The sequence below is a fragment of the Cololabis saira genome, chromosome 9, assembly GCF_033807715.1.
Source record: "Cololabis saira isolate AMF1-May2022 chromosome 9, fColSai1.1, whole genome shotgun sequence".
Taxonomy (NCBI): Eukaryota; Metazoa; Chordata; class Actinopteri; order Beloniformes; family Belonidae; genus Cololabis; species Cololabis saira.
In genome coordinates this window covers 8,846,107-8,868,793 of record NC_084595.1, presented here as the reverse complement: position 1 = coordinate 8,868,793, position 22,687 = coordinate 8,846,107, and the positions used below count along the sequence as shown (strand labels likewise).

Here is a 22,687-nt window from a genome sequence, read left to right as displayed (position 1 = left end):
AATCAGCACAAATTATCTGTCCTCATATGATAAAATCCACCATCCCCCCCTGATTTTTCTTTTACAACTCAAGTACTGCCTATAAGTGCATAAGACAACAAACACCAAAGCAAATGGGCTCCAGCCATGGGTGTCATTCCCGTCAGCTAAAAACTATCTGGAATTTGGCCGAGACGACATGAAAGCTTGGCATTTTACAGTAGCAGTGCAGGTTAGTGGTGGTGTGAGGGTGTGGGGGATATTTTCTTGGCACAAAGTTGAGTAAAGTTTAAATGTTGCAGCCTGCCTCACTGTTGTTGCTCTCCATGCCCATCCCTTTATCCTCTGAAAACTACAAACTACTTCCAGCAGGATGATATGCCATGTCACACAACTCAGATCATCTCAAACTGGTTTCTTAAACATGACAGTGAGATCAGCGCCTCGTTGAATCTTTCCCTCTGTACTGGTGAGGTGTACAGGTACCTAATGAAGCCGCCGGTGAGTGTGTGGGACGATGTTCCACATGTCTGTGCTGTCAAAGACATTTTTATGCATGCCAAAGACAGACTTTTATTCAATTTAGTATGCACATTTGCATTTTCTCCCCAAAAATAAATGAATAGAATATTTATTTCACCAAGTTAATTGTAAAAAATAAATAAATAAAAGTCTAAATTTGAGTTGTTTTATTGTTGCTTTTAGTTGCTGTGGAGGATTGCAGAAAATGTGTGTCACTACAAAAGATTATGTCAGAATACTAATATGGCACAAAGTGCTGCCACTGCATGTGTTAAGGACAAACCCCCTTTAATATATATTATTCATGTGTGTCGCTGAAAAAACTGCAAGCTGAGCAATTACCTGCACCAACACTGCAGATCTGTCATTGCACAGGACTCTAGATGCAAATGGCCGGCTATTGCAACCCTGCTGTGTTCCTGTGTGGACCGAAAGATTTGAATGATGGCTTTTTCTAGTAGAGATGTTTCAAGTAATATCACATGACATAAAATATTCTATAAAGGTACACTCTATAAAGGTACAAAGAAGAATTTCCCCTAAATGCAGCCACCTTCCTGTTAAATTTAAAAAAAAAAAGTAAAATGTAAAAAAAAGTGTAAATTAAGTTATTATTAAAATGTGAAATGCAAGAGGATGCTTACAACCAAAAAACTATTTTGGGATTGTTGCAAACACATGCACACATGGACCTTAGTGATATTTGCACATACAGTATGCTTTTGAAAAAACATCTACTTTGTGGAAACATGATAACTGCATTCATTTTGAGTAATTGCAATGATAACAATCTTCACTCATTTTGGTTTTTTCTTTGTATTTTTTTTTTCTGGTTAATTCTCAAGCACACTGTGCGTGTGTTGCGTTGGACACTCCTGATTGGACAACACCCGGGTCATACCATAACAGAAAAAAAGGGGGATGTGATACTTTCTTAAAGAACACGTGTAGTGATGCTCTATGAACTATATGTACTTCATATAAATATGTATATATAGTGAGAGAGATAATGAAGCATATAGTATAATAAAGTCATAATTGGAGAGTATGATAATTAAGCAAATGCAATTCGTGAAAAGCTGTAAATGATTAGTCAAACACTCCCCAGAAAGATCTGGATTAAACAGGTATGCCCACATTATTCACTTTAACCAACTCAGTTTGCAAAAAAATTATGTACTCATTTTTGTTTCTATATTGTTGGATTAACCCCTTTTCTGTTAACCTCTGGGGTTATTAACGAATTTAATTTCAGTTTTAGTTGATCCACGTCTGATTGCAGCAGTAGGAATAACGGCAGATATCTTCAGACGAAAAAATTTGATAAAATACATTCGTTTAAAAAGTTCAAGGAAATGATTCTTCTCCCTCAGTTGAAACAAGGCAGAACGTGATTGGTCGGTGATGTGAAGAGTGACGTTTTGACCAGTACGTCCCCCATTGGTCGGGGCGGCTGTCAATCATCGGCCGGGGGGGGGCTGTCAGGTTAGGTAGCGCCGCATGTCCCGCCCCCTGCAAAGTGGCAGAAGAAATGTGAAAACATTGAATGAAAGTCAGCGGACTGCAGCCTCAAACACATCCCCCCGCGTCCCGATCTGACTGGGCAGGTGTAAATACGGGCTGACACATCACCGACAAGCCATTGGCTGACGGTATTTGTGTGAAAAAGCAGGTAGGAAACGTTCTCATTGAGCAGGGTTTTCTGGTCAGACAGGTAAGTTAGCTGTCAGGCTAACAACCCGACCTTATTTAAGGATAATTACTCTGCACCTGCCGTTATTTTCTCGAGCTGATGTGTGTCGTAAAAAGGGTGCACTTATAATATGACTTAACTGTGCCCGCGCCTTGCATTAGTGTGAAAAACGCTGCCCGGTGTTAGCCGCTGCGGCTAAAGGCTGATTTTTGGTTCCGCGTTACACCGACGCAGAGGCTACGGCGTAGGGTGCGCGTCGACGCGTACCTCATAGACGTTATATACGTAGACGCCGCATGGAGCTGCTGCGATACGTCAACGTCGCCGCCATATTGGATGTGGCAAGACTGCGCTGTAAACTAATACAAGTAAATGAGGCCTGTGTTGAAAAAATCGATTTCCCAATTCTAAATCGATTCTCATATTAATTCCTAAAAATCGATTCATATGTCTAAAGATCGATTTTTTTTTTTATTTTATTTATTTATGTATTTTTTTTTTCATCATTACATTACAACTTTTGGTTATTTTTTTTTGTTTATTCCCAAAAAAGGAAGGTTTTGTTGGACACGAGATGAACTGGTGCCATGTTTTTGCCTTTAAATATGTTTAAAGGTATGAAAACATTAAAGTGTTAGGTTATAATTGCATAAATTGTCTATATTTCATTACTTTATATACTGTCTTGGGGTTACATTTGCAAAAAATGCTAAAAACCAAATGCTCAAAAATTAAAAACCAAAATAGACCGAAAATGGAACAAATAAAAACGGAATGTGGGAAAAAATAAAACCGATTTCATCCGTCTGTTTCCTCCCTGGATCTGTTTGATAATTCTGACCCACGATGTTTCTGAAAGCAGTTCTATCAGCATTCTGGGAGCTGATTGGTCCTTACAGCATCATTAGCTGCCAATACTTGCTGTTTAATCTCAATATAATACTAGTAGTAATATGTTGCATAACTACAGTCATATAATTCATGCAACAGCTCAAAAAACAGTTTTAATAACACTAACCAAAATCAATATCGGAATCGAATCGGATCGAATCAAATCTTGATAATCAATTCTGAATCTTAAGAATCGGAATCGAATCGATTCTTGATATTTGAATCGATCCCCAGCCCTACTTATTTTCATAAAGCGCCTTTCTACAAAGAAATTTACGTTTTACGTCTCATTTATTCATTCACACACGCACTAATATACTTGGGAAACAGTTTAGGCACCAAATATAATATATTTAATTTTCTCAGATGGCAAAAATAAGAACTTTATTGATCCCACACAGGAGTAATTCATGTTATATCAGCTATAGAGAACAAGGTAGTGGCGAAAAACAATATACAGGACTGTCTCAGAAAATTAAAATATTGTGATAAATTCCTTATTTTCTGTAATGCAATTTAAAAAAAAACAAAAACAAATGTCATACATTCTGGATTCATTACAAATCAACTGAAATATTGCAGGCCTTTTATTATTTTAATATTGCTGATTATGGTTTACAGTTTAAGATTAAGATTCCCAGAATATTCAAATTTTTTGAGATAGGATATTTCTTCTTAAGCTGTAAACCATAATCAGCAATATTAAAATAATAAAAGGCTTGCAATATTTCAGTTGATTTGTAATGAATCCAGAATGTATGACATTTTAGTTTTTGTAATTGCATTACGGAAAATCACAATATTCTAATTTTCTGAGACAGTCCTGTCCTCATATCCCCTCACAAAAATAAGAAAAATAGAGAAACATATTTTCTCATCAACAAAACATATTTTACATTTTTCAAATAACAAAATAACATATTTGCACCATTTTTCAGGCAATAAAATAACTGAAAAAATCTGAAAAATGGTTCAAATATGTTATTTTGTTACTTGAAAAATTTTAAATATGTTAATGTAAAATATGCTTTGTTGATGAGAAAATATGTTTATCTATTTTTCTTATTTTTATGAGGGGGGGGGGGGGGGGGGATGAATTACTCCTACCTGGGATCAATAAAGTTCTTATTTTTACCATCTGAGAAAATTAAATATATTATATTTGGTGCCTAACTGTTTCCCAAGTATATTAGTGCGTGTGTGAATGAATAAATGCAACGTAAAACGTAAATGTCTTTGTAGAAAGGCGCTTTATGAAAATAAGTCAGTTTACTTGTATTAGTTTTCAGCGCAGTCTTGCCACATCCAATATGGCGGCGACGTTGACGTATCGCAGCAGCGGGGAAGAACCTACGGCGTCGGTTTAACGTGGAACCATAAATCAGCCTTTACACTTCAGGGTATCACGTTTCTTGTCACTGAGACACGCTGGCTGTGTCTCTTTTTTATTTTTATTCACTAAGTCCCCGCTGTTCGTGTTGCAGAGGGCTTTGGCGGCGGAGCGGAGATGCAGCGGGTCGCGGCGCGGCTGGTGGCCGGGCTGCTCGCAGCGGCGCTGGGGCTGCTGCAGGCGGACGGCGGGGAGACCGGCCTCGCAGAGCGGGTCATCTGGGCCGTGAACGCCGGCGGGGAGTCGCATGTGGACGTGCACGGCATTCACTTCAAAAAGGACCCGCTGGAGGGGAAACTGGGGAAAGGTAAGGGCTGCACTTATGGGATGTGCTGCATGTCTGTGCATCACATAAATCAGCATTCAGAATAACCACACGCTTCAAACGGAAACATCAGCACGCTGGTTCTTCCGCATCTCCCACAATCTAACGAGGAGTCAGCACAGAGGGCTGCAGCCCCGCCCCTCAGCCTGCACAGGAAGCAGGTGAAGCAAAAGTAAAGTTATACTTTAATGTCCACTAGGGAAATTAGTTTTAGGAATCAAATACATGCATATAGCCAGTACTCGAGTTGTAAAAAAAAAAAAAAAAAAATCAGGGGGGATGGTGGATTTTATCATATGGGGACAGATATGTCATATTATATTGATTACAAATAATATAATATATTACAAATAATAGCACTGACCAAAACACCTGCAGAAATACTGCAGGAATGACATAGCAGCAGTTAAATGCAGGCTTCTGTAAGCTTTAAATATCCACTGGGCTTACATCAAATACATCAAAACACAACAATAAAAAACAGTTTTCTGAACTTATCAATATGACTCTGTCCTTCACAGGATAAGTAAAATGGATCACTGCAAAAACTCACAATCTTAACAAGAATATTTGTCTTATTTCTAGTTAAAATGTCTCATTTTAGTAAATAAAATCTCATTACACTTAAAACAAGACTCATCACTGGAAAAAAACAACCATTTTCACCTGTTTCAAGTAGATTTTCACTCGAAATAAGTAGAAAAATCTGCCAGTGGAACAAGATTTTTTTTGCTTGTAATGAGAAGATAAATATTGTCCCACTGGCAGATTTTCCTACTTATTTCAAGCGAAAATGTACTTGAAACAGGTGAAAATTGTCAAATAAGTTATTTTTCTGGTGTTATTTTTCTGGTGATGACTCTAAATGTTGAAATAGCAGTAAAACCACATTCATTGATGAAATGACATAAGGGATGGATGGGGGGATGATTTTGACCGTATTTATTTCAGGGGGGGATGCCATCCCCCCTCATCCCCCCTCAACTCGAGTACTGCATAAAATCAACACATACAGACAGCTTTAGATATCAGACTCAATACCAGAATAAAATTAGTAAGAAACCAAGCAGCAGTGAACGACATTGCACATACCCTATAGGCAAAAATTGCATCTATCCTGGAACCTCATTTCATTATTTGGTAAAGTACGAAAAGAGCAAGAATAAAAACAAGCTATTTCCTCATTAGCAGCATAGTAGTAAAGACATAAAAACAAGGACTGACTACTACTGGATCAGTCAGCAGCAGTTACAGCAGATCAAATCTGCTCCTGTCCCCTACCTGTCTCGGTGGGGACTCTACCCTCGAAAGGGAGGACAAGAAGTTTAGTTAATAAGGACAGGGAGGTGGGGAGAAAAGAGAGCTTGTAACGATTGCTCTTACATTTACTGGCTCTGAACTGTTTCCTGGAAGGCAGGGACTCGTACTCAGAATGTAAGATATGGGAGGGGTCTCAGTTATCTTCATTGCCACTTTGATTAAGCTGTAAATTTTGTTTTTGAGCTGAACAGGAAGTGCGCCATACCATGCTGCCATACTGTACCATACCGCGCAAATACAAAAATGGGTTAAGCGTAGAACTTCGGGGGGGGGGGAACAAACTAAAAAAAAAGCAAATTTGATAATAGCAAAAAAGGAAGCAGGTGAAGCCCCGCCTCTCAGCATGCAAAGGAAGCAGGTGAAGAAGAGATCAACCTGAGCCACGAGTTACAGAGATGGGTTTATTGTAAGCTGAATTGTAAACGTGTAATCATTTACCGGTTTTCCCTCAGCTTCAGGGAAAGGTCATTGGTTGTGGGAATGTTTAAGAAATCGTGTAAGCTACGTACACAATATTCACAATGGACTCTATTTTTATCTCAGGATCTCATTTGTAATAATTATGGGAGACATCTGTGATGATAATCCAGCCTGGAATTTGTAAAGTTTAAAAAAGTCCACCGCAAACACATACTCTATTTCCGCAAACACAGAGGTCATGGGATGATCTAAAATCCTGCGTTAATGTCCATCTTGGTCAATGATTTTCAGACGGGTCTTTTTTTGAAAGAATGCACTAGGTCGCCTCTTCTGCCTCTTTCCCAGGGTAAATGTGGCAGCTGCAGTAGATGGTGTGATATTATAGAATAACTTAAGCTTGTATCTGTGTCGTATAGACTAATTATATTTTTGGCAGATAAAAATAAAGAAATCAGTCAACATTAAGTTTCACATAGAGATTAAGGTCCAAAGCAGCAGGGGAGCAACACTGAGATGGATGAGATAGAAAGTTTCTTATTGCATGATGCTGCTACTATCTTTCATCAAGCTCAAACACTAGTCTTGATGCTGCAAAGCTACTGTTTAGTTTCCTCTTACCATGACAACTCAAGCATTAGGCATTAATGTCAGCTTCAGCTTTTGTCACCTGTTAAAATGTTAAAACTCGAGTTCAGGTGTAGCGTGTACGATCAGGCATTTCCCTATTCAAATGTTATGTTAATTAAATGGTAATCTTTTGATAAAACGCAAGACCTCGATGACACATCCAGGGATTAATATCTGCACATTATACTTAAACACAGACTCTTCTTGTAGCATGCAAATGGACAGCACAAAACACAGATGTTGGGGTGTAAATGTTCAATTACTGCAGGTAATCTCAAGGTCATTCTAGGCCAATGTGAACACAAGTTCTAATTGAGCTTTTTCTCCTTTGTAGCATCTGATTATGGGGTGCGTCTGCCGATACTACGCTCCAGTCCAGAGGACCAGATCTTGTACCAGACAGAGCGCTATAATGAAGACACTTTTGGATACGATATTCCCATTCGTGATGAAGGAGACTATATATTAGTCCTGAAATTTTCAGAGGTTTACTTTGCACAGTCGCAGCAAAAGGTATGCCATTTATTTAATATGGGGTTGTTCGTTTCAGAAAGCAGGCTATGTGCAAACTTTGATTTATTTTGAACCTGAAATCAGCGAAACTCAGTTTTGGTGGACATGAATCTTAACTTAAGTATGTTAACAATGTACTCTGAGCTGAGAAAACCTACCCAGCCCCAGATTTCAAACCGTAAACTTTCTCATGTTGAGATTTGTGAGCTCTTTTCTTAACCTCATAAAAATGGCCTCCCAAGGTACCTTGGGAATGGCTGCTATTATAATTTAACTACTTTTAAATACATAAAGCATGAAAAAATATACACATGCACTCTAAAACCAGAATATTTAGTTAGATGGGGCTGTCTTTATGCTTCTGCAGCCTTGGAGTATTACTTCATTTCAGTACCAACTATTTTCAAGTTAAAGTATCTGAGTTATGAAAGCATTAACTCAGTTTGTTTAACCTTCTTTCTGAACCAATCCCGATTTCTTTTTTCTTTTTTTTTTTTTTCAAGTGAAGCATATTTTCTGTATATTTGATAAAGGTTTCTGCATTTTTCTACAGTTAAATGTGAATGGAAATGCTGTATTTTTTTATTTTTCATCATTTAAAGTTATTCAGACCTCAAATTCACATATGATATGAAAACTACGCTTGCTCTTTTAAGCACATGCCGTGTACAACTTTGCCATACAGGACTGTCTCAGAAAATTAGAATATTGTGATTTTCTGTAATGCAATTACAAAAACAAAAATGTCGTACATTCTAGATTCATTACAAATCAACTGAAATATTGCAAGCCTTTTATTATTTTAATATTGTTGATTATGGCTTATATCTTAAGAAAACTCAAATATCCTATCTAAAAAAATTAGAATATTCTGGGAATCTTAATCTTAAACTTTTAGCCATAATCAGCAATATTAAAATAATAAAAGGCTTGCAATATTTCAATTGATTTGTAATGAATCCAGAATGTATGACATTTTTGTTTTTTTTTAATTGCATTACAGAAAATAAAGAACTTTATCACAATATTATAATTTTCTGAGACAGTCCTGTATATTCGTTTTAAATGAACTCTCAAATTAAACCGAGTTATGAAAGCATTAACTCAGTTTGTTTAACCTTCTTTCTGAACCGATCCCAATTTATTGAAGCATATTCTGTATATTTGATAAAGGTTTCTGCATATTTCTACAGCTAAATGTGAATGGAAATGCTGTCACTTTTTATTTTTCATAATTTAAAGTTATTCAGACTTCAAATTCACATGATATGAAAACTACACTTGCTCTTTGAAGCACATGCCGTGTTCAACTTTGCCTTACATTGCATCAAGATGCCACTGCATTGGGTGTTAATCCAGCTGCTTTTCTGACTATTAATTTGGAAATGTGTCCCTCTAGGTGTTTGATGTCCGCCTTAATGGCCACGTAGTGGTAAGGGACCTGGATATCTTTGATCAAGTGGGTCACAGTACTGCTCACGATGAAATCGTGCCCTTCTCTATTAGACGAGGGAAGCTGAGCGTGCAGGGAGAGGTGTCCACTTTCAACGGCAAGCTCACGGTGGAGTTTGTAAAGGTGAGTTGTGCTCATTTTTTTTTACGTTGCCGTTGGTAGATACGTTATCTGTTGTCATTCCATGTTCTTTGTTTAGTGACACACCCCCGTCAGAGCTTATCAAAACAGGTGCTCATTGTGTCTAACCTGAACAAACTGGATGTTCAGTTGCTGTCCCAACGGTTTTTGTTTTTTATTTGCTTATTAAATCACATCTATCAGGCGCTTTTAACCAAAGTGACTTGCAACAGTGTGAAACAAACAAGCTGCATTAAACATAACTCAATGTCTCTATGAAATAATGTGCTGTCTTAAAGTATCTGCAGCAGCAGTTGAGAAATACTGTCCCTGAAAAACTTGGTAAGGTTAAATATTTGACTTTTTTTTCAGATCATCTACAGAAAGTCAAAGTAATTTGATCTGTGACTTAGAACAAATTATTTTTATAAATCGTCATCAGATGCACACTGACACAAGCACTGTTTTTCTTTCTTTTAATGAAAGCAATCATTGTTAGGGTTGCAATTAGCTTTAGTTGAAAGTTGGTGGGAACTCGTGACACTTCTTAAAGGGATAATGACGTTCATGTTTCTTTTAAATACACGGGGTTAATATAGCAGCTTAATAAAAGCTTAAAGTTCAGGTATTTGAGTTTCTGTTCTTCAGGTGGTTTATGCCTCATATTTTCTCCGTCTGCTGGTGAGCGTTTCACCTGTGAGCACATGCGTCTTTCTGAGCTTATCGGGACAGAGCTTCACTGTGAGCGACACAGACGGCAGAGAAAATTGTAAACACAAAACCAAAAACATGCTTGTTTTTTTTTTTTTGAGAGGCCTGATTATCACCATGATGTGATTCGTACGGTACATGTTTGAGAAGCTCTCTGTTTACTGCATTCAGAAATCCTTTTTACATTTTTGATTTGCACCAACCTTTGAGGAGTAATGGAAGTGAGAACCTAACGTTACAAATGTGTGACCATAGGCTGTAAAAACGTGTGACATGCTGGTAAATTTCGTCTGTGATTGCACTTCAGGAGTCCTGGTGGTGCTGTAAAGACTCATAAATGCACCCAAAGCTCTATTTCTCTGCTTTACAGTTTTTCCTTTCAGTGTTTCCCTTCAACCGTCTCCACCGCTCCCCCCCATCTAACCCTGTTCATGGCCTCTTTCACTTCCGGTAGTTTTTGAATTTTCTGGGTATCGTAACTGGTCTTGGAGGTATGGATACATAAGTGCGGAGGCATGACAGGATGGTTGTTAGAGGGATTTAGCTGGACCTTCGTTGGGGAAGTGGGTGATTCTGTTTGGGGGGCAGGTAGCAGGGCCCCCCCCCCCCCCCCCCCTAATAAAATGTACGCTGGGCTGTAATCTTCAGTCATCTCATTGGCTTGGAGACGCCCGACCACACCTTAAATGTTGCTGCCCCAAATGTCCCAAACACAGCATTAAAGGAGAGATGGGGATGGGAGTAAATTTCTCCTCATGCATCGCCACCATCAGTGGATCTGAAGGAACGATTGAGGGATATCATATTTATATGGATACATATTATATATTTAAATACTGTAAAGAAAATTGTATTTTTGGTAAATATAATTACAGGACTGTCTCAGAAAATTAGAATATTGTGATTTTCTAACAAAAATGTTGCAAAAATGTCATACATTCTGGATTCATTACATATCAACTGAAATATTGCAAGCCTTTTATTATTTTAATATTGCTGATCATGGCTTACAGCTTAAGAAAACTCAAATATCCTATCTAAAAAAATTTGAATATTCTGGGAATCTTAAAATGTAAGCCATAATCAGCAATATTAAAATAATAAAAGGCTTGCAATATTTCAGTTGATTTGTAATGAATCCAGAATGTATGACATTTTTGTTTTTTTTAATTGCATTACAGAAAATAAAGAACTTTATCACAATATTCTAATTTTCTGAGACAGTCCTGTATATTCTCTCTTTCTGACCGATCAGGATTATTAATGTTGCCCTTGTGTATCACTAAAACATGAATCTGCAATTAGCTCCGCATACAGAGCAAAGAAATGGGGCGCAACAGTTTCTGTTCCTTGTGAAATCTGCACGTTTACTCATCACGTGCAGCAGCGTTTAACTACGCTGTCACTAAGAGGCCTCTCCTGTCACTTTTAGTGCTCTTAGATAGAACTGCTGCTCACTGGGACTTTGGCCAGGAAATGCTGGCATTCATGTTTTGGAGTGTCTTATCTGGAAATGTCTTATCCCCCAAACTAAATTCATCTGGTAATGGGATGTCTTCAATGTGGTTTTCATTATGAGCAGAACAGTAGTGTCGTGGTTGGTGATGTCACCTCCCAGTAAGAAAGTGTCTGGTTTGAATCCCTGCAGGGAATCTGTGTGTGTGTGCAGCTTGGTGGCTGTCAAACCTCCTCTCAAACTCCAAAAACTAGTTCCGTGGATCGGTGATCTTAACATTTTCAACAGGACTGAGTTTGAGCATGCACGGTCGTTTTTCTATATAAATAATATATTTTAAATTAAATACTACAGGAATTAAGCTTAAATTGCAGCCACAAAAGTGTAAAATAAAGACATTTTTATCTCGGAGCTCCAAATGTCCATCATAAAGCTGTAAATGCCTGCTCCTCTGTTAGTTAGCACACTGTGCTGTGTTTTTTTTTTTTTTAAGATCAACAAAGAAAAATTTAATTTGGATTCTGTTTTTTAAATAAAAAAAAGAAAAGAAAAATAGGGTATCAGACGGTGCATAGAAGTAAATACTTCCAGATACCTTTTTTGTTTCAGCTGTATCTGTGAGTATTTCCAATACTATCAGAACAACTCGTAAGGAATACAGGACTGTCTCAGAAAATTAGAATATTGTGATAAAATCCTTTATTTTCTGTAATGCAAAAATGTCATACATTCTGGATTAATTACAAATCAACTGAAATATTGCAAGCCTTTTTATTTATTTTTATTATTTTAATCAGTTTTCTTAAGCTTACAGCTTAAGAAAACTCAAATATCCTATCTCAAAAAAATGTAATGTTCTTGGAATCTTAATCTTAAACTGTAAACCATAATCAGCAATATTAAAATAATAAAAGGCTTGCAATCTTTCAGTTGATTTGTAATTAATCCAGAATGTATGACATTTTAGTTTTTTTTAATTGCATTACAGAAAATAAAGAACTTTATCACAATATTCTAATTTTCTGAGACAGTCCTGTATGTATAAAGTAAAGTTTCAATGACGATACTGAGTGTTTTCTGCTCCAACACTGATTCTCACATGCTTATGTGTGAGATCTGTTGATGATAAATGTTCCTCTTCCTTCTATTGAACACATTATTAGAAAGCTTAACTTGCACCGCCACTTTATGGGCATCTCCTGCCAAGAACGCTGTCGGCATGGTTACCAGCACGGAGAGAGTTGGTCAGTTGGCCGTGATGAACTTTTGCAGCATTGCATCACAAATGTCTCTGAGGGCTTTAAAACTCACTGGATTTTAAAAAATGAGGCTTGAGTTGTTGGAGATCGTTAACTCTCCATCAGTATGTCCCACAAAGTTAATCCACCATGTGATTCTCACATACGGCCGCTTGACCACATGCAGATGCTGCGCCTTATTAACTGGGGCACAAAAGCGCTGGCACTCAAACGACCAATCAAATCTGGTTCTGAGCCGGTCTGTAGCTGCTCCAAGATCTGCAGTGCCATGTCTCACATCTCTTAAATTAATTCAGTCCTTCCTCTTAATATTCCTCTGCATCTAAAGTAGGCTGCACAAGTCCTGCAGAGGTCGGTAGTTATCAGCTACGCAGCTAGATGGCAGGGTTCACCCACTCTACACTAAATGCAGCATGGAGAGCTTTAATAATGTTGCAGTTTGAGGGGCAGCATCAGTTTATTTTACACTCTTTGGGTCTGTTGGAGCATTTATAAAATCTAGTTTGCGTAAGCTTGGGGTCATTCTGGAAAGTTCTGTCCTTGGATAACCACGCTCAGCTTTTTTCCAACTAGGAAACGTTGCAGAATGAAAACATGTTTCTGAAGCGGATATGAGGATGATTATTCATGCTTTTGTTTCTTCAAGGCCGGATGACTGTGATTCTCTTTTTACCTGTCTGTACTAAAGTTCCCTGAATTAGCTACAGTCTGTTCAAAACGCTGCTGCTGCACACTTTTTATTCAGCTCCAGGAAGAGAGGCCGCTTTACTCTGATTTTTAAAAACTCTTCCCCTGGCTTCTGGTCCGTTTTAGGACCAGTTATAATCAGTACTCGAGTTGTAAAAAAAAATCAGTGGGGGTGGTGGATTTTATCATATGGGGACAGATAATTTGTACTGATCACAAATAATATATATTACAAATAATAGCACTGACCAAAACACCTGCAGAAATACTGCAGGAATGACATAGCAGCAGTTAAATGCAGCCTTCTGTAAGCTTTAAATATCCACTGGGCTTACATCAAATACATCAACACAACAATAAAAAACTGTTTTATGAACGTATCAATATGACTCTGTCCTTCACAGGATAAGTAAAATAGATCACTGCAAAATCTCAAAATCTTAACAAGAATATTTGTCTTATTTCTAGTTAAAATCTAATTTTAGTAAAACAATCTCATTACACTTAAAACAAGACTCATCACTGGAAAAAAACAACAATTTTCACCTGTTTCAAGTAGATTTTCACTTGAAATTAGTAGAAAAATCTGTCAGTGGAACAAGATTATTTGCTTGTAATAAGAAGATAAATCTTGTCCCACTGGCAGATTTTTCTACTTATTTCAAGTGAAAATTTACTTAAAACAGGTGAAAATTGTCAAATAAGTTATTTTTCTGGTGGTGACTCTAAATGTTGAAATAGCAGTAAAACCACATTCATTGATGAAATGACATAATGGATGGAAAGGGGGGATGGCAGTTTTACAGGGGGGATGATTTTGACCGTTTTTATTTCAGGGGGGATGCCATCCCCCCCTCATTCCTCCCTCAACTCCAGTACTGGTTATAACATTCTCATTATAACGTTAAAAGCTCTAAATGGTATGGTCCCCCCCGTATGTCTCTGGGCCTTGTGTGCTCTTACTGTCCTTTTTTGAGCTCATCTGAGCAGAGATTGCTGCTGGTCTGGTCGGGCTTTTGGGATGGAGGCACTGAGACTGGAACGCTCTGCCACCTCTTGTTTTACAGTCTCAGATGACAGTTAAGAAAAACAGCTGAAAACATTTATATTCAGATGTTAGTGAGGTTTTATGCAGTTTTTTTCCTCATTGTTTTCATCTATTGCTATCTGGTTTTTATTGTAAAGCACGTTGTCTGTGAAAGGTGCTCTATAAATAAATGTTACTTTTGTTTCTGTCGGCAGTTGCTGCACCTGCTGTCAAAATCCTCTTAGGTCTCACAATTACGTTTACGACCGAAAACTCCACCGTGTCCTGAAGTATTTGAGTGTTTAGATAACGATGAAATCGGCTTGTTTTTGTTTTTAAAAGAATCCTGATTCACTGAGGATTTATTGTAATTCAGCACCACTGAGGTAGAGAAGAACTTGATGGCAATAATACAAGATATCATGACCAAGTAGAGTCGTCAGAGCCGTGTGCATCAGACAGATGAGCACGAAATAACTGAGATGAACTCCAGTCATTCTTTTGTTCAGCATCCTCTCACATGAACCTGCAGCAGCAAACGTGTCATTAAAAACTTCAAATGTATTTCCTACAAATGAACCGGCATCGGTGCTTCTCTTTGACGCTCTTTGTCACCAGATGTGGACCGTATTAGCAGTATCACAATGTGGTTTGGTACTTTTGTAGCTTTTATTTGCTTGTGTGTTTGTCTATTTATGGACTGACTGACTGTGATTTGCGGATTATCTAAAATGATCAGTCTTGCTGCACCTGGCAATCAATTCAACAATCGTTCTTAGAAAGTTATTTGTTTGTTAGCTACATTTCTGAAATCAAGATCACATTTCTATGGGGTTTTTTTCTTTTTAAGAGTTTTATTCCTCATCTTAAATGATGTTATAAGATATTTAGGGCTGCAGCTATCGAATATTGGTAATCAATTATTTTATTGAATATTCCATCGATTAATCTGATAAAACTTACTTTTGCTTAATTAATGTCCAATTATAAATATACAATAAAAAACAACACATCATACAAATAATTTACATTCATTTACATATTATGCCAAATAGTAAATGGTGTTACATTTTCCAATAAAAATAAATACAATCAAACTTAACATTTCCTGAGAAATAATAATAAATAAAATATCAAAATAAAATAAGAAATGTTCTCAAACGCCACCTTTTTAAATGGTGAAACTTCACATTCGGAACCAATGCGTTTAAACAGATGCGGATTAGGAGTTGCTCGAGGAATCGTTGCAGCCCTAAAGGTATTCCGAGTCGGAAACTTTCACGTTACAGAGAAATTATATCCTTTCTTTGTCCCCCAGTGAGTTTATTGTAGTTATTTTCTTGCTTTCATCCATTTTTTCTGTTGTAATACTACTCATCGTGTGCGGTTCACCGTATGCAGAGTTTAAAACCAGCCTGGGAGGTTGTGTGTGTTCTGATCTCTTCCTGGACCGTTTCCTCTGAGCCTCTTCTGAGGAAGAAGCACTTTCGTTTCTGCTTCTGGGATGGGCTCAAATGTTACGCCAGGTCCTGTGCAGTCTTCCTTCCACGTGCATTTTGTCCCTTTTTTTTTTTTTTTTAATCAGTCACCTGAAAATACTGCTTCATTTCACTTTTATCAGAAACCACATTTTAATACTCAATGATAGCTCAACAACGGCTATGGAAATAGTGCTGACAGCAGGGAAATTGTGGCGAGTGTTGTTGAACGTATAGGGAAGGAAGTGACAAAACTACAGACTACATCAACTACTGCTATCAGGCAACAACGGTCATGTCAAAACCTCCACTCTGAAAACGGCGACCTCCTGCACACCCCCAGTTCTAAGGCCACTTTTACACGTAGCCGGGTATTTACAAAAACGGATATTTCCCCCTCTACGTTTTGAAAAATTCCATCAATTATACAAGATCGTTTTCAAAATCTCCAGCCAAACCTACAGGGGGCAGTGTAACGAGAAGATAAAGTCATGCTACCCAATCAGAATCCTGGAAAAAACATCAACAAATGACACGAGTAACTTCCGGTTACTTCCAAGATGAACGAGAGTCTTTAGTTTGGAGTGACAGAGAAGTGGAGTTACTTTTAAGTGCGACTTTAGAATATAAAACGGGTAAAATACAAGAAAATATTGACTGTGACTGTTGACCAAACAAATTGTAAACACAGTGCAAAAACTCAAAATCCTACCAGGAATATTTGTCTTATTTCAAGTTAAAATGTCTCATTTTTTTCAAAAAATCTCATTACACTTAAAACAAGAGTCATTACCAGATAAATAACTTATTTGACAATTTTCACCTGTTTCAAGTAAATTTTCACTTTTTTCCAGTGATGAGTCTTGTTTTAAGCGTAATGAGTTTTTTTTTTTATTTTTTTACTAAAAATGAAACTTTTAACTAGAAATAAGACAAATATTCTTGTTAAGACTGAGTTTTTGCAGTGTGGTGACGTTTCTGAAAACGCCACCGTTTTTGCTACGTGTAAACGGGGCCTAAGTTGCAGACTATGAGAGATGGAGCTTTCCGCCCCAAACCTAGTGAACTCCCTCCCTGAAGATGTGAAGGCCCCACAGGCTGTAGCTGCTGTAAAAAGGCCTTGAAGACCGATCCCTTCAAGAAGGCCTTTACTTGCATATGTGCGCATTTTCATTTCTATGTATGTGTGTTCGTGCTTTTTAATCCTGTAGCACTTTGAGATTTGTTTTAAATGAAAAGTGGGTTATAAATAAAATGTATTATCATTAGTAGTACGCTGATGTGCACTTGAGCCACAAGAGAGAGAGAGAGAGAGAGAGAGAGAGAGAGAGACACACACACACACACACACACACACACACACACACACACACACACACACACAGAGCTCCCTCTACCACAGTAAAGTCAGTAAAGGCTCAGTTTTCTTACATTTGGCACTGATGACCGATACCGTTCATCGTTTCAGGGTTACTATGACAACCCCAAGGTCTGCGCTCTCTATGTTATGAAGGGGACTTTAGAAGGTGAGTGCTGCATCACAAACACACCTTCCAGCTCACAATATACAGGACTGTCTCAGAAAATTAGAATATTGTGGTAAAGTCCTTTATTTTCTGTAATGCAAAAATGTCATACATTCTGGATTCATTACAAATCAACTGAAATATTGCAAGCCTTTTATTATTTTAATATTGCTGATCATGGCTTACAGTTTAAGAAAACTCAAATATCCTATCTCAAAAAATTAGAATATTCTGGGAATCTTAAACTGTAAGCCATAATCAGCAATATTAAAATAATAAAAGGCTTGCAATATTTCAGTTGATTTTTTTAATGAATCCAGAATGTATGACATTTTTGTTTTTTTAATTGCATTACAGAAAATAAAGAACTTTATCACAATATTCTAATTTTCTGAGACAGTCCTGTATTGAGTACATTATTGTAGCTGAAGAATATGAGAGTTAACTAAAACTATTGGTGTTGTTTTACCTTTTTTAAACATTTTTGCTTTTCAGACGTGCCAAAGCTGCAGCCACACCCTGGTTTGGAGAAACCAGAGGAAGAGGAGGTAGATGAAGAAGAACCTGAAGGAGGCGAGGAAGGCGGGAAGAAAAAGGTCTCGGCGGCCTCTAAGCCCCGGGTCCAGTCGGGCCCACGAACACCGAACCCTTACGCCGCTGACAACAGCAGCCTCATGTTCCCCATCCTGGTGGCGTTCGGGGTCTTTATCCCCACACTGTTCTGCCTCTGCCGGCTGTGAGCTCCAACTGACAGCTGTAGAGGGGTCGCCAGGAGCTTTGAGACGGACTTTGAGGGGGAACTTTGACTTTGAGAGAGCGGGGGAGAACGGGGGCAGAAGAGGTTCAAGGTGGCAACAGCAGGACGGGTTACAGCAAACACCACGGTGAGACGGCTGACGGCTCGGGCAGAATCAGGACAACGCAGGAGGAAAAACAGCCGCGTACTCTTTGGAAAGCCACTGCCAGATGAAACAAACGCTGCTGTTGTGAGAAAAAGATGTTTGAAGTGTGTGCTGTGGGCTTCTTTGAATGTGTTTCGCATCCACCTCTGCTGACCCTTTTTGAACATTGTTAGTCATTTCCACTCGGAGGCTGGGCACCATTTACAGATGCCCGCGTTTATGAGTTGAAACAACATTTCTGCAGCTAAGAGATGCTCAGGAGGGATTGGTCAGGGCCCGTGTTTTATAGAAAACCTTTTTTTTTTTTTCCTTTATTTTTTTTTAACTGGGTGTAGCAAGGAAGCACTCTCTCTATTCAACACTCCTGCTCAGCATTTGGTCAGAAACGCTCACTTTAGATTGAACATGGTGCTGCTCTGAAATGGGTTAAAGAAACCACGTGTGAGTTCATGGGTAATGAAAGCATTTTCCGTTTTGAAACTTTTGTTCCTCTCATTTTGGACACGTTTGTCTTTCTTTTCCGTCAGATCTGTTGGCGTCTCGTTGGCGTGCCGCTGCCGGCTTAACGTAAAATGGTTTAAAAAACAAAAACAGAAGCTCTGTGGCTGGCGGGTCGTCCGTCGGGTCACCTTAGATCAAACGTACAGTTGGTCGGGCGTCACAGATGCGTTGGTATGTGTGGGGATCAGGAAAAGCCTCTGGCGTCGTTTCCTCATAACGATTCAGGACCATAACAACAACTACAACAGGTTTAAAGCCATTTTTAGTCTTTCCTTCTGAGGATGGATCCATTTTGTAATTCACATTTGTATTTAGAGGGAGGCAACATTTGTGCTGTGAAATGCTTACTCTCCAGTAAGGATCATTGTATTACTGTATTTTAAAAGATTTCTGCCTTCTTTTTTTTCCCCTTTTTTTTTTTTTTTTAAGATTCATACTTTTTTTTTTTTTTTTTTTTTTTCTTGCAAGCTTGCCTTCTTGTTTCACCAAAGAATGCCTTTTTATTTTAGTATAAAAATGGAAAACTCGTTTGCCTGATTATTAGAGGAATGGCTCATGAATTACATTTTCTGTTGGCTTCTGTGGTTGGAGGTAGACGCGCTGCATCAGGTGGAAAAGTCCATTTTTATTGAAAAGTTAACAGACTTATGATTTAGTGATTGTATAGTTTTGTCTTTGATATCCCAAAAATGAGTTAATCATTTTTTTCTCCTGTTTTTTTTATTTTATTTTTATCTTTAATGAGTGTTTGAGTTAAAGAAAACCACGCATTAGTGTGTCGACTGCGATGGGCCGTGACTTCTGCTCTCTCATGCTCTGCTCCACTTCAACAGTAATGAAATAAACGGTTAGCCGGTTAATGCACATGTTCCACAACCCTCCCCAGCTGTTTTGTCTGTGCCACATGTTCGTCCACATGCAGCTAAAGGTCAGAAAGCACAACCTTAGTCCAAGTAGAAAATGAGAAATTTACCTTCAGTTTAGCATTTTTCTTCTGTTCTGTCTCACTCTTTTCAGCTGTGCATTTTGTTTTTTAATTTTAGACAAAGATTTCGGATGGTGAAAGACTTCTGCATCTGGAGTGAAAACATCTTTGTCCCTCGTGTGTTGATCGAGGGTTTGTGAAACCCGCTGTGTCTATATCAAGGTTGCCTCCCTTAAGTGCTTAGCTCTATACTCCGATGAGGATTTTTCAAATTTTGCCTGTTTCACAAACGCGTCTTAACGTCCCCGGTCCCGCCCGTCCCTCAGTTCTGGGGACTTTCACAACAACAGTACCTGGAAAAACAAACCTGATCATTCAAGTGCTGTGGAAAACCTTCCTCTCTACTTGACTCTCCTTTTCCAGTTTGACATTTTGCAAGACATTTGTGCCAGAAAATATTTTTGTAACTTTATGAGTTCAGCCTTTTTTTTCTTTTTTTTTTTTTTCCCCTGTAAACACAACTCATATTAAAGTCATAAGCACCTCCTTGCTTTGGTCTGAATAGATGCAAAAATTAGTGAAGTACCAAAGCATGACCACCCGCCCCTCTACAAGTCTAAACAGTTGCGTGTGTATGTATATGTGGTATTAAAAAAGAAAAAACTAAAAAAAAAAAAAAAAAAAGATTTCATGTGACATCAGTTTTGCTTTCATCAGTTTTGTGTTGTAGCCAAGCTGTTTGGGTTTTTTTAAATATCCTCACATGAAAGACTGTGTGGCCTTTCTCTCTGGAGAGAGATGCAGAGGTACAGAGTAAGTCTCTTTTTCTTCTCTTTTTTTTTTTTTTTTTTTTTTTTTTAAATATAAAAGTAGCCATAGTTGCTGGCCGTCACAAAGTCAAATAAATGAGATCTCTGTCTGAAAACTATGAGATCTTCCATTTTTATTATATATAAGTTAAATCAGAGTGGGGCTAATCTGGAGATGTTTTATAATCTGCTTGATTTGTGCAAGTTTATTTCCTCAGGATCTGTAATGAGTTTTAAAAAGGTGATGTTGGTGTGACATTTTGCACTGCCTCGTGTTTTCTGATGTTTTTTTTTTCCTTTTTTTTGTCTTTGCTGCCTTGATTTATTGAATACATTGTTCTTCATCCTCATTTGCCTTGATTGCTCTTTTTTCTTAATCGTATACGTCAAAGCAGACCGTTTTGGGGTTTGTTTTTTGTTGATTTTTTTTTTTTTTTTTTTTTTTTTTTTAAACATTTTTCCTTTTATTTCAAATCGAATGGCTCTCAAGAGTAAAAGTTCTGGCGCTGACCCCGGCTTTTGAAAGGTCTGCAAGAATTAGATACTGTTTTGTTTGTATTTTTGTTGTTTTTTTTAATTACTGTAATCCCTCCTGAACTCTGTCCATCAATAGAACTGATTGGAATGAAGATCTATGTTGTGTGCAAGTGTGGTGTTTTGTTTTTTCTACCCCACATGTAAGAACCAAAGACTTGCCATCATTTCATCTAAATTTGACCGATTTCTTACACAGCGCCTTATAGGCCTTCATTTTGTTTTTTCCCCCCCTTTACCCTCTTAATAAGACAAAAAAAAGTCATCAGATTTAGCACAAATCCCCTTTCCTTTGCCAAAACACGCAAATAGTGCTTAATAAAGTATTTACAGTACTTTTACCCCCTCCCTCCCCTGAAGTAACTGAAGATGATTGAAGATTTATTCAAACTGAGACATATTTGAGCAGCAAACCATCCTCCGGCTCATCCGTCGCCACGGCAGCAGACCCCGCGTGGTCGTGAGACGGTGAGTGTGAGCTTTGGTGCGTCCTGTCATGCTGTGGGTCCACGTGTGCTGGATCCGTCCCTGCTCTTTTGAGGGCTGAAGGCAGCGGCTGATGGAATGAGAAATATTAGCGAGACCCCTGATCTTCTGACTCAGATGTGGCATATTTCTGCAAAGTTGGGAAATGCTGATTAATGCTGTCTCTTTTTAATAAATGTGCTATTTTATCATATTGCCTTGGTGTTGGTTATTGATTCCAGCATTTGAGTTGCAGACGAAACACTCTGAGGTTACACTTTAATTAATAAATACCGCCTTTGGCCAAGTGTTAGTGGAGACTTGAGTACTTTAAAGCCGTCTCATCGATCCAACCACGATCCCTGACAGAGAAGTCGAAGTTTAACTTCGTTAAGGAACATGTCAAAGCTCTATTTGTTCAGGTGTCTTTATCCCCCACTCCGTCAGCTTCTCCCAGCAACTGTAAAAGTGCAAATAAATGGCACATATCTGAAATAAGTAACACAGCTGAACAAACTGGACTAAATAAAGACACTCACTTGTCACAAGCCTCCGTCGAGGTGAGCTTTAATAAACAAAGAATGACACTAAACTTTCAGTATTTACACATTTATATATATATATATATTTACAAATATAGCATGAAAAACATTTATAAATTAATAGATTTCACAAAGTGCATCAATTCCTGGCGAGGCTACGTCCACGCTGGTGTGGTTTCAGTTTAACAACGATAACATGTGGGCACCGTGAGCACGGCTCCATGGATTAATTACTGCAGACTGGTTTTATGAAGCCGGATCAGGGGCCGGATTCACAAAACATTCTTAAGAAAAAAAATCTTAAGTGTCATTTTTTTCTTAAGAAGAAAAAAGAGAAGAAGTCATATTCTCCAAAAAAAGTTCTAAGTATTTTCTCAACTTTCTTCTTAAGTTTCTTCTTAAGAAAAAACTTAAGAATAAATGGTATTCTTGAAATAAAAGTTCTCAAATTTGTTCTTGACTTTTTTCTTAACTTTAAGAGAACCTTGACCTCTCTTAAAATGTCTTCTGTGAAAAGGTAATTATCTAATATCACCTTTTTCAACACATTTTAGACAAGTTTAGACTAGTAGGTCATAGTTTGAGGATATACTTTGTAATTAATTACTCAAA

General features: G+C 37.9%; 1 protein-coding gene across 1 annotated transcript; it reads left to right on the top strand.

The window, feature by feature from the left end:
- The first annotated feature begins 2,035 nt into the window (after positions 1–2,035).
- LOC133451393 (malectin-like) lies at positions 2,036–21,745 on the top strand. Its single transcript, XM_061730402.1, has 6 exons — positions 2,036–2,173; positions 4,570–4,782; positions 7,502–7,680; positions 9,080–9,256; positions 17,340–17,397; positions 17,893–21,745. Exons 2-6 carry the CDS (start codon positions 4,593–4,595, stop codon positions 18,135–18,137), a joined length of 849 nt encoding a protein of 282 aa, XP_061586386.1. The 5' UTR covers positions 2,036–2,173; positions 4,570–4,592; the 3' UTR covers positions 18,138–21,745.
- Positions 21,746–22,687: the final 942 nt, after the last annotated feature.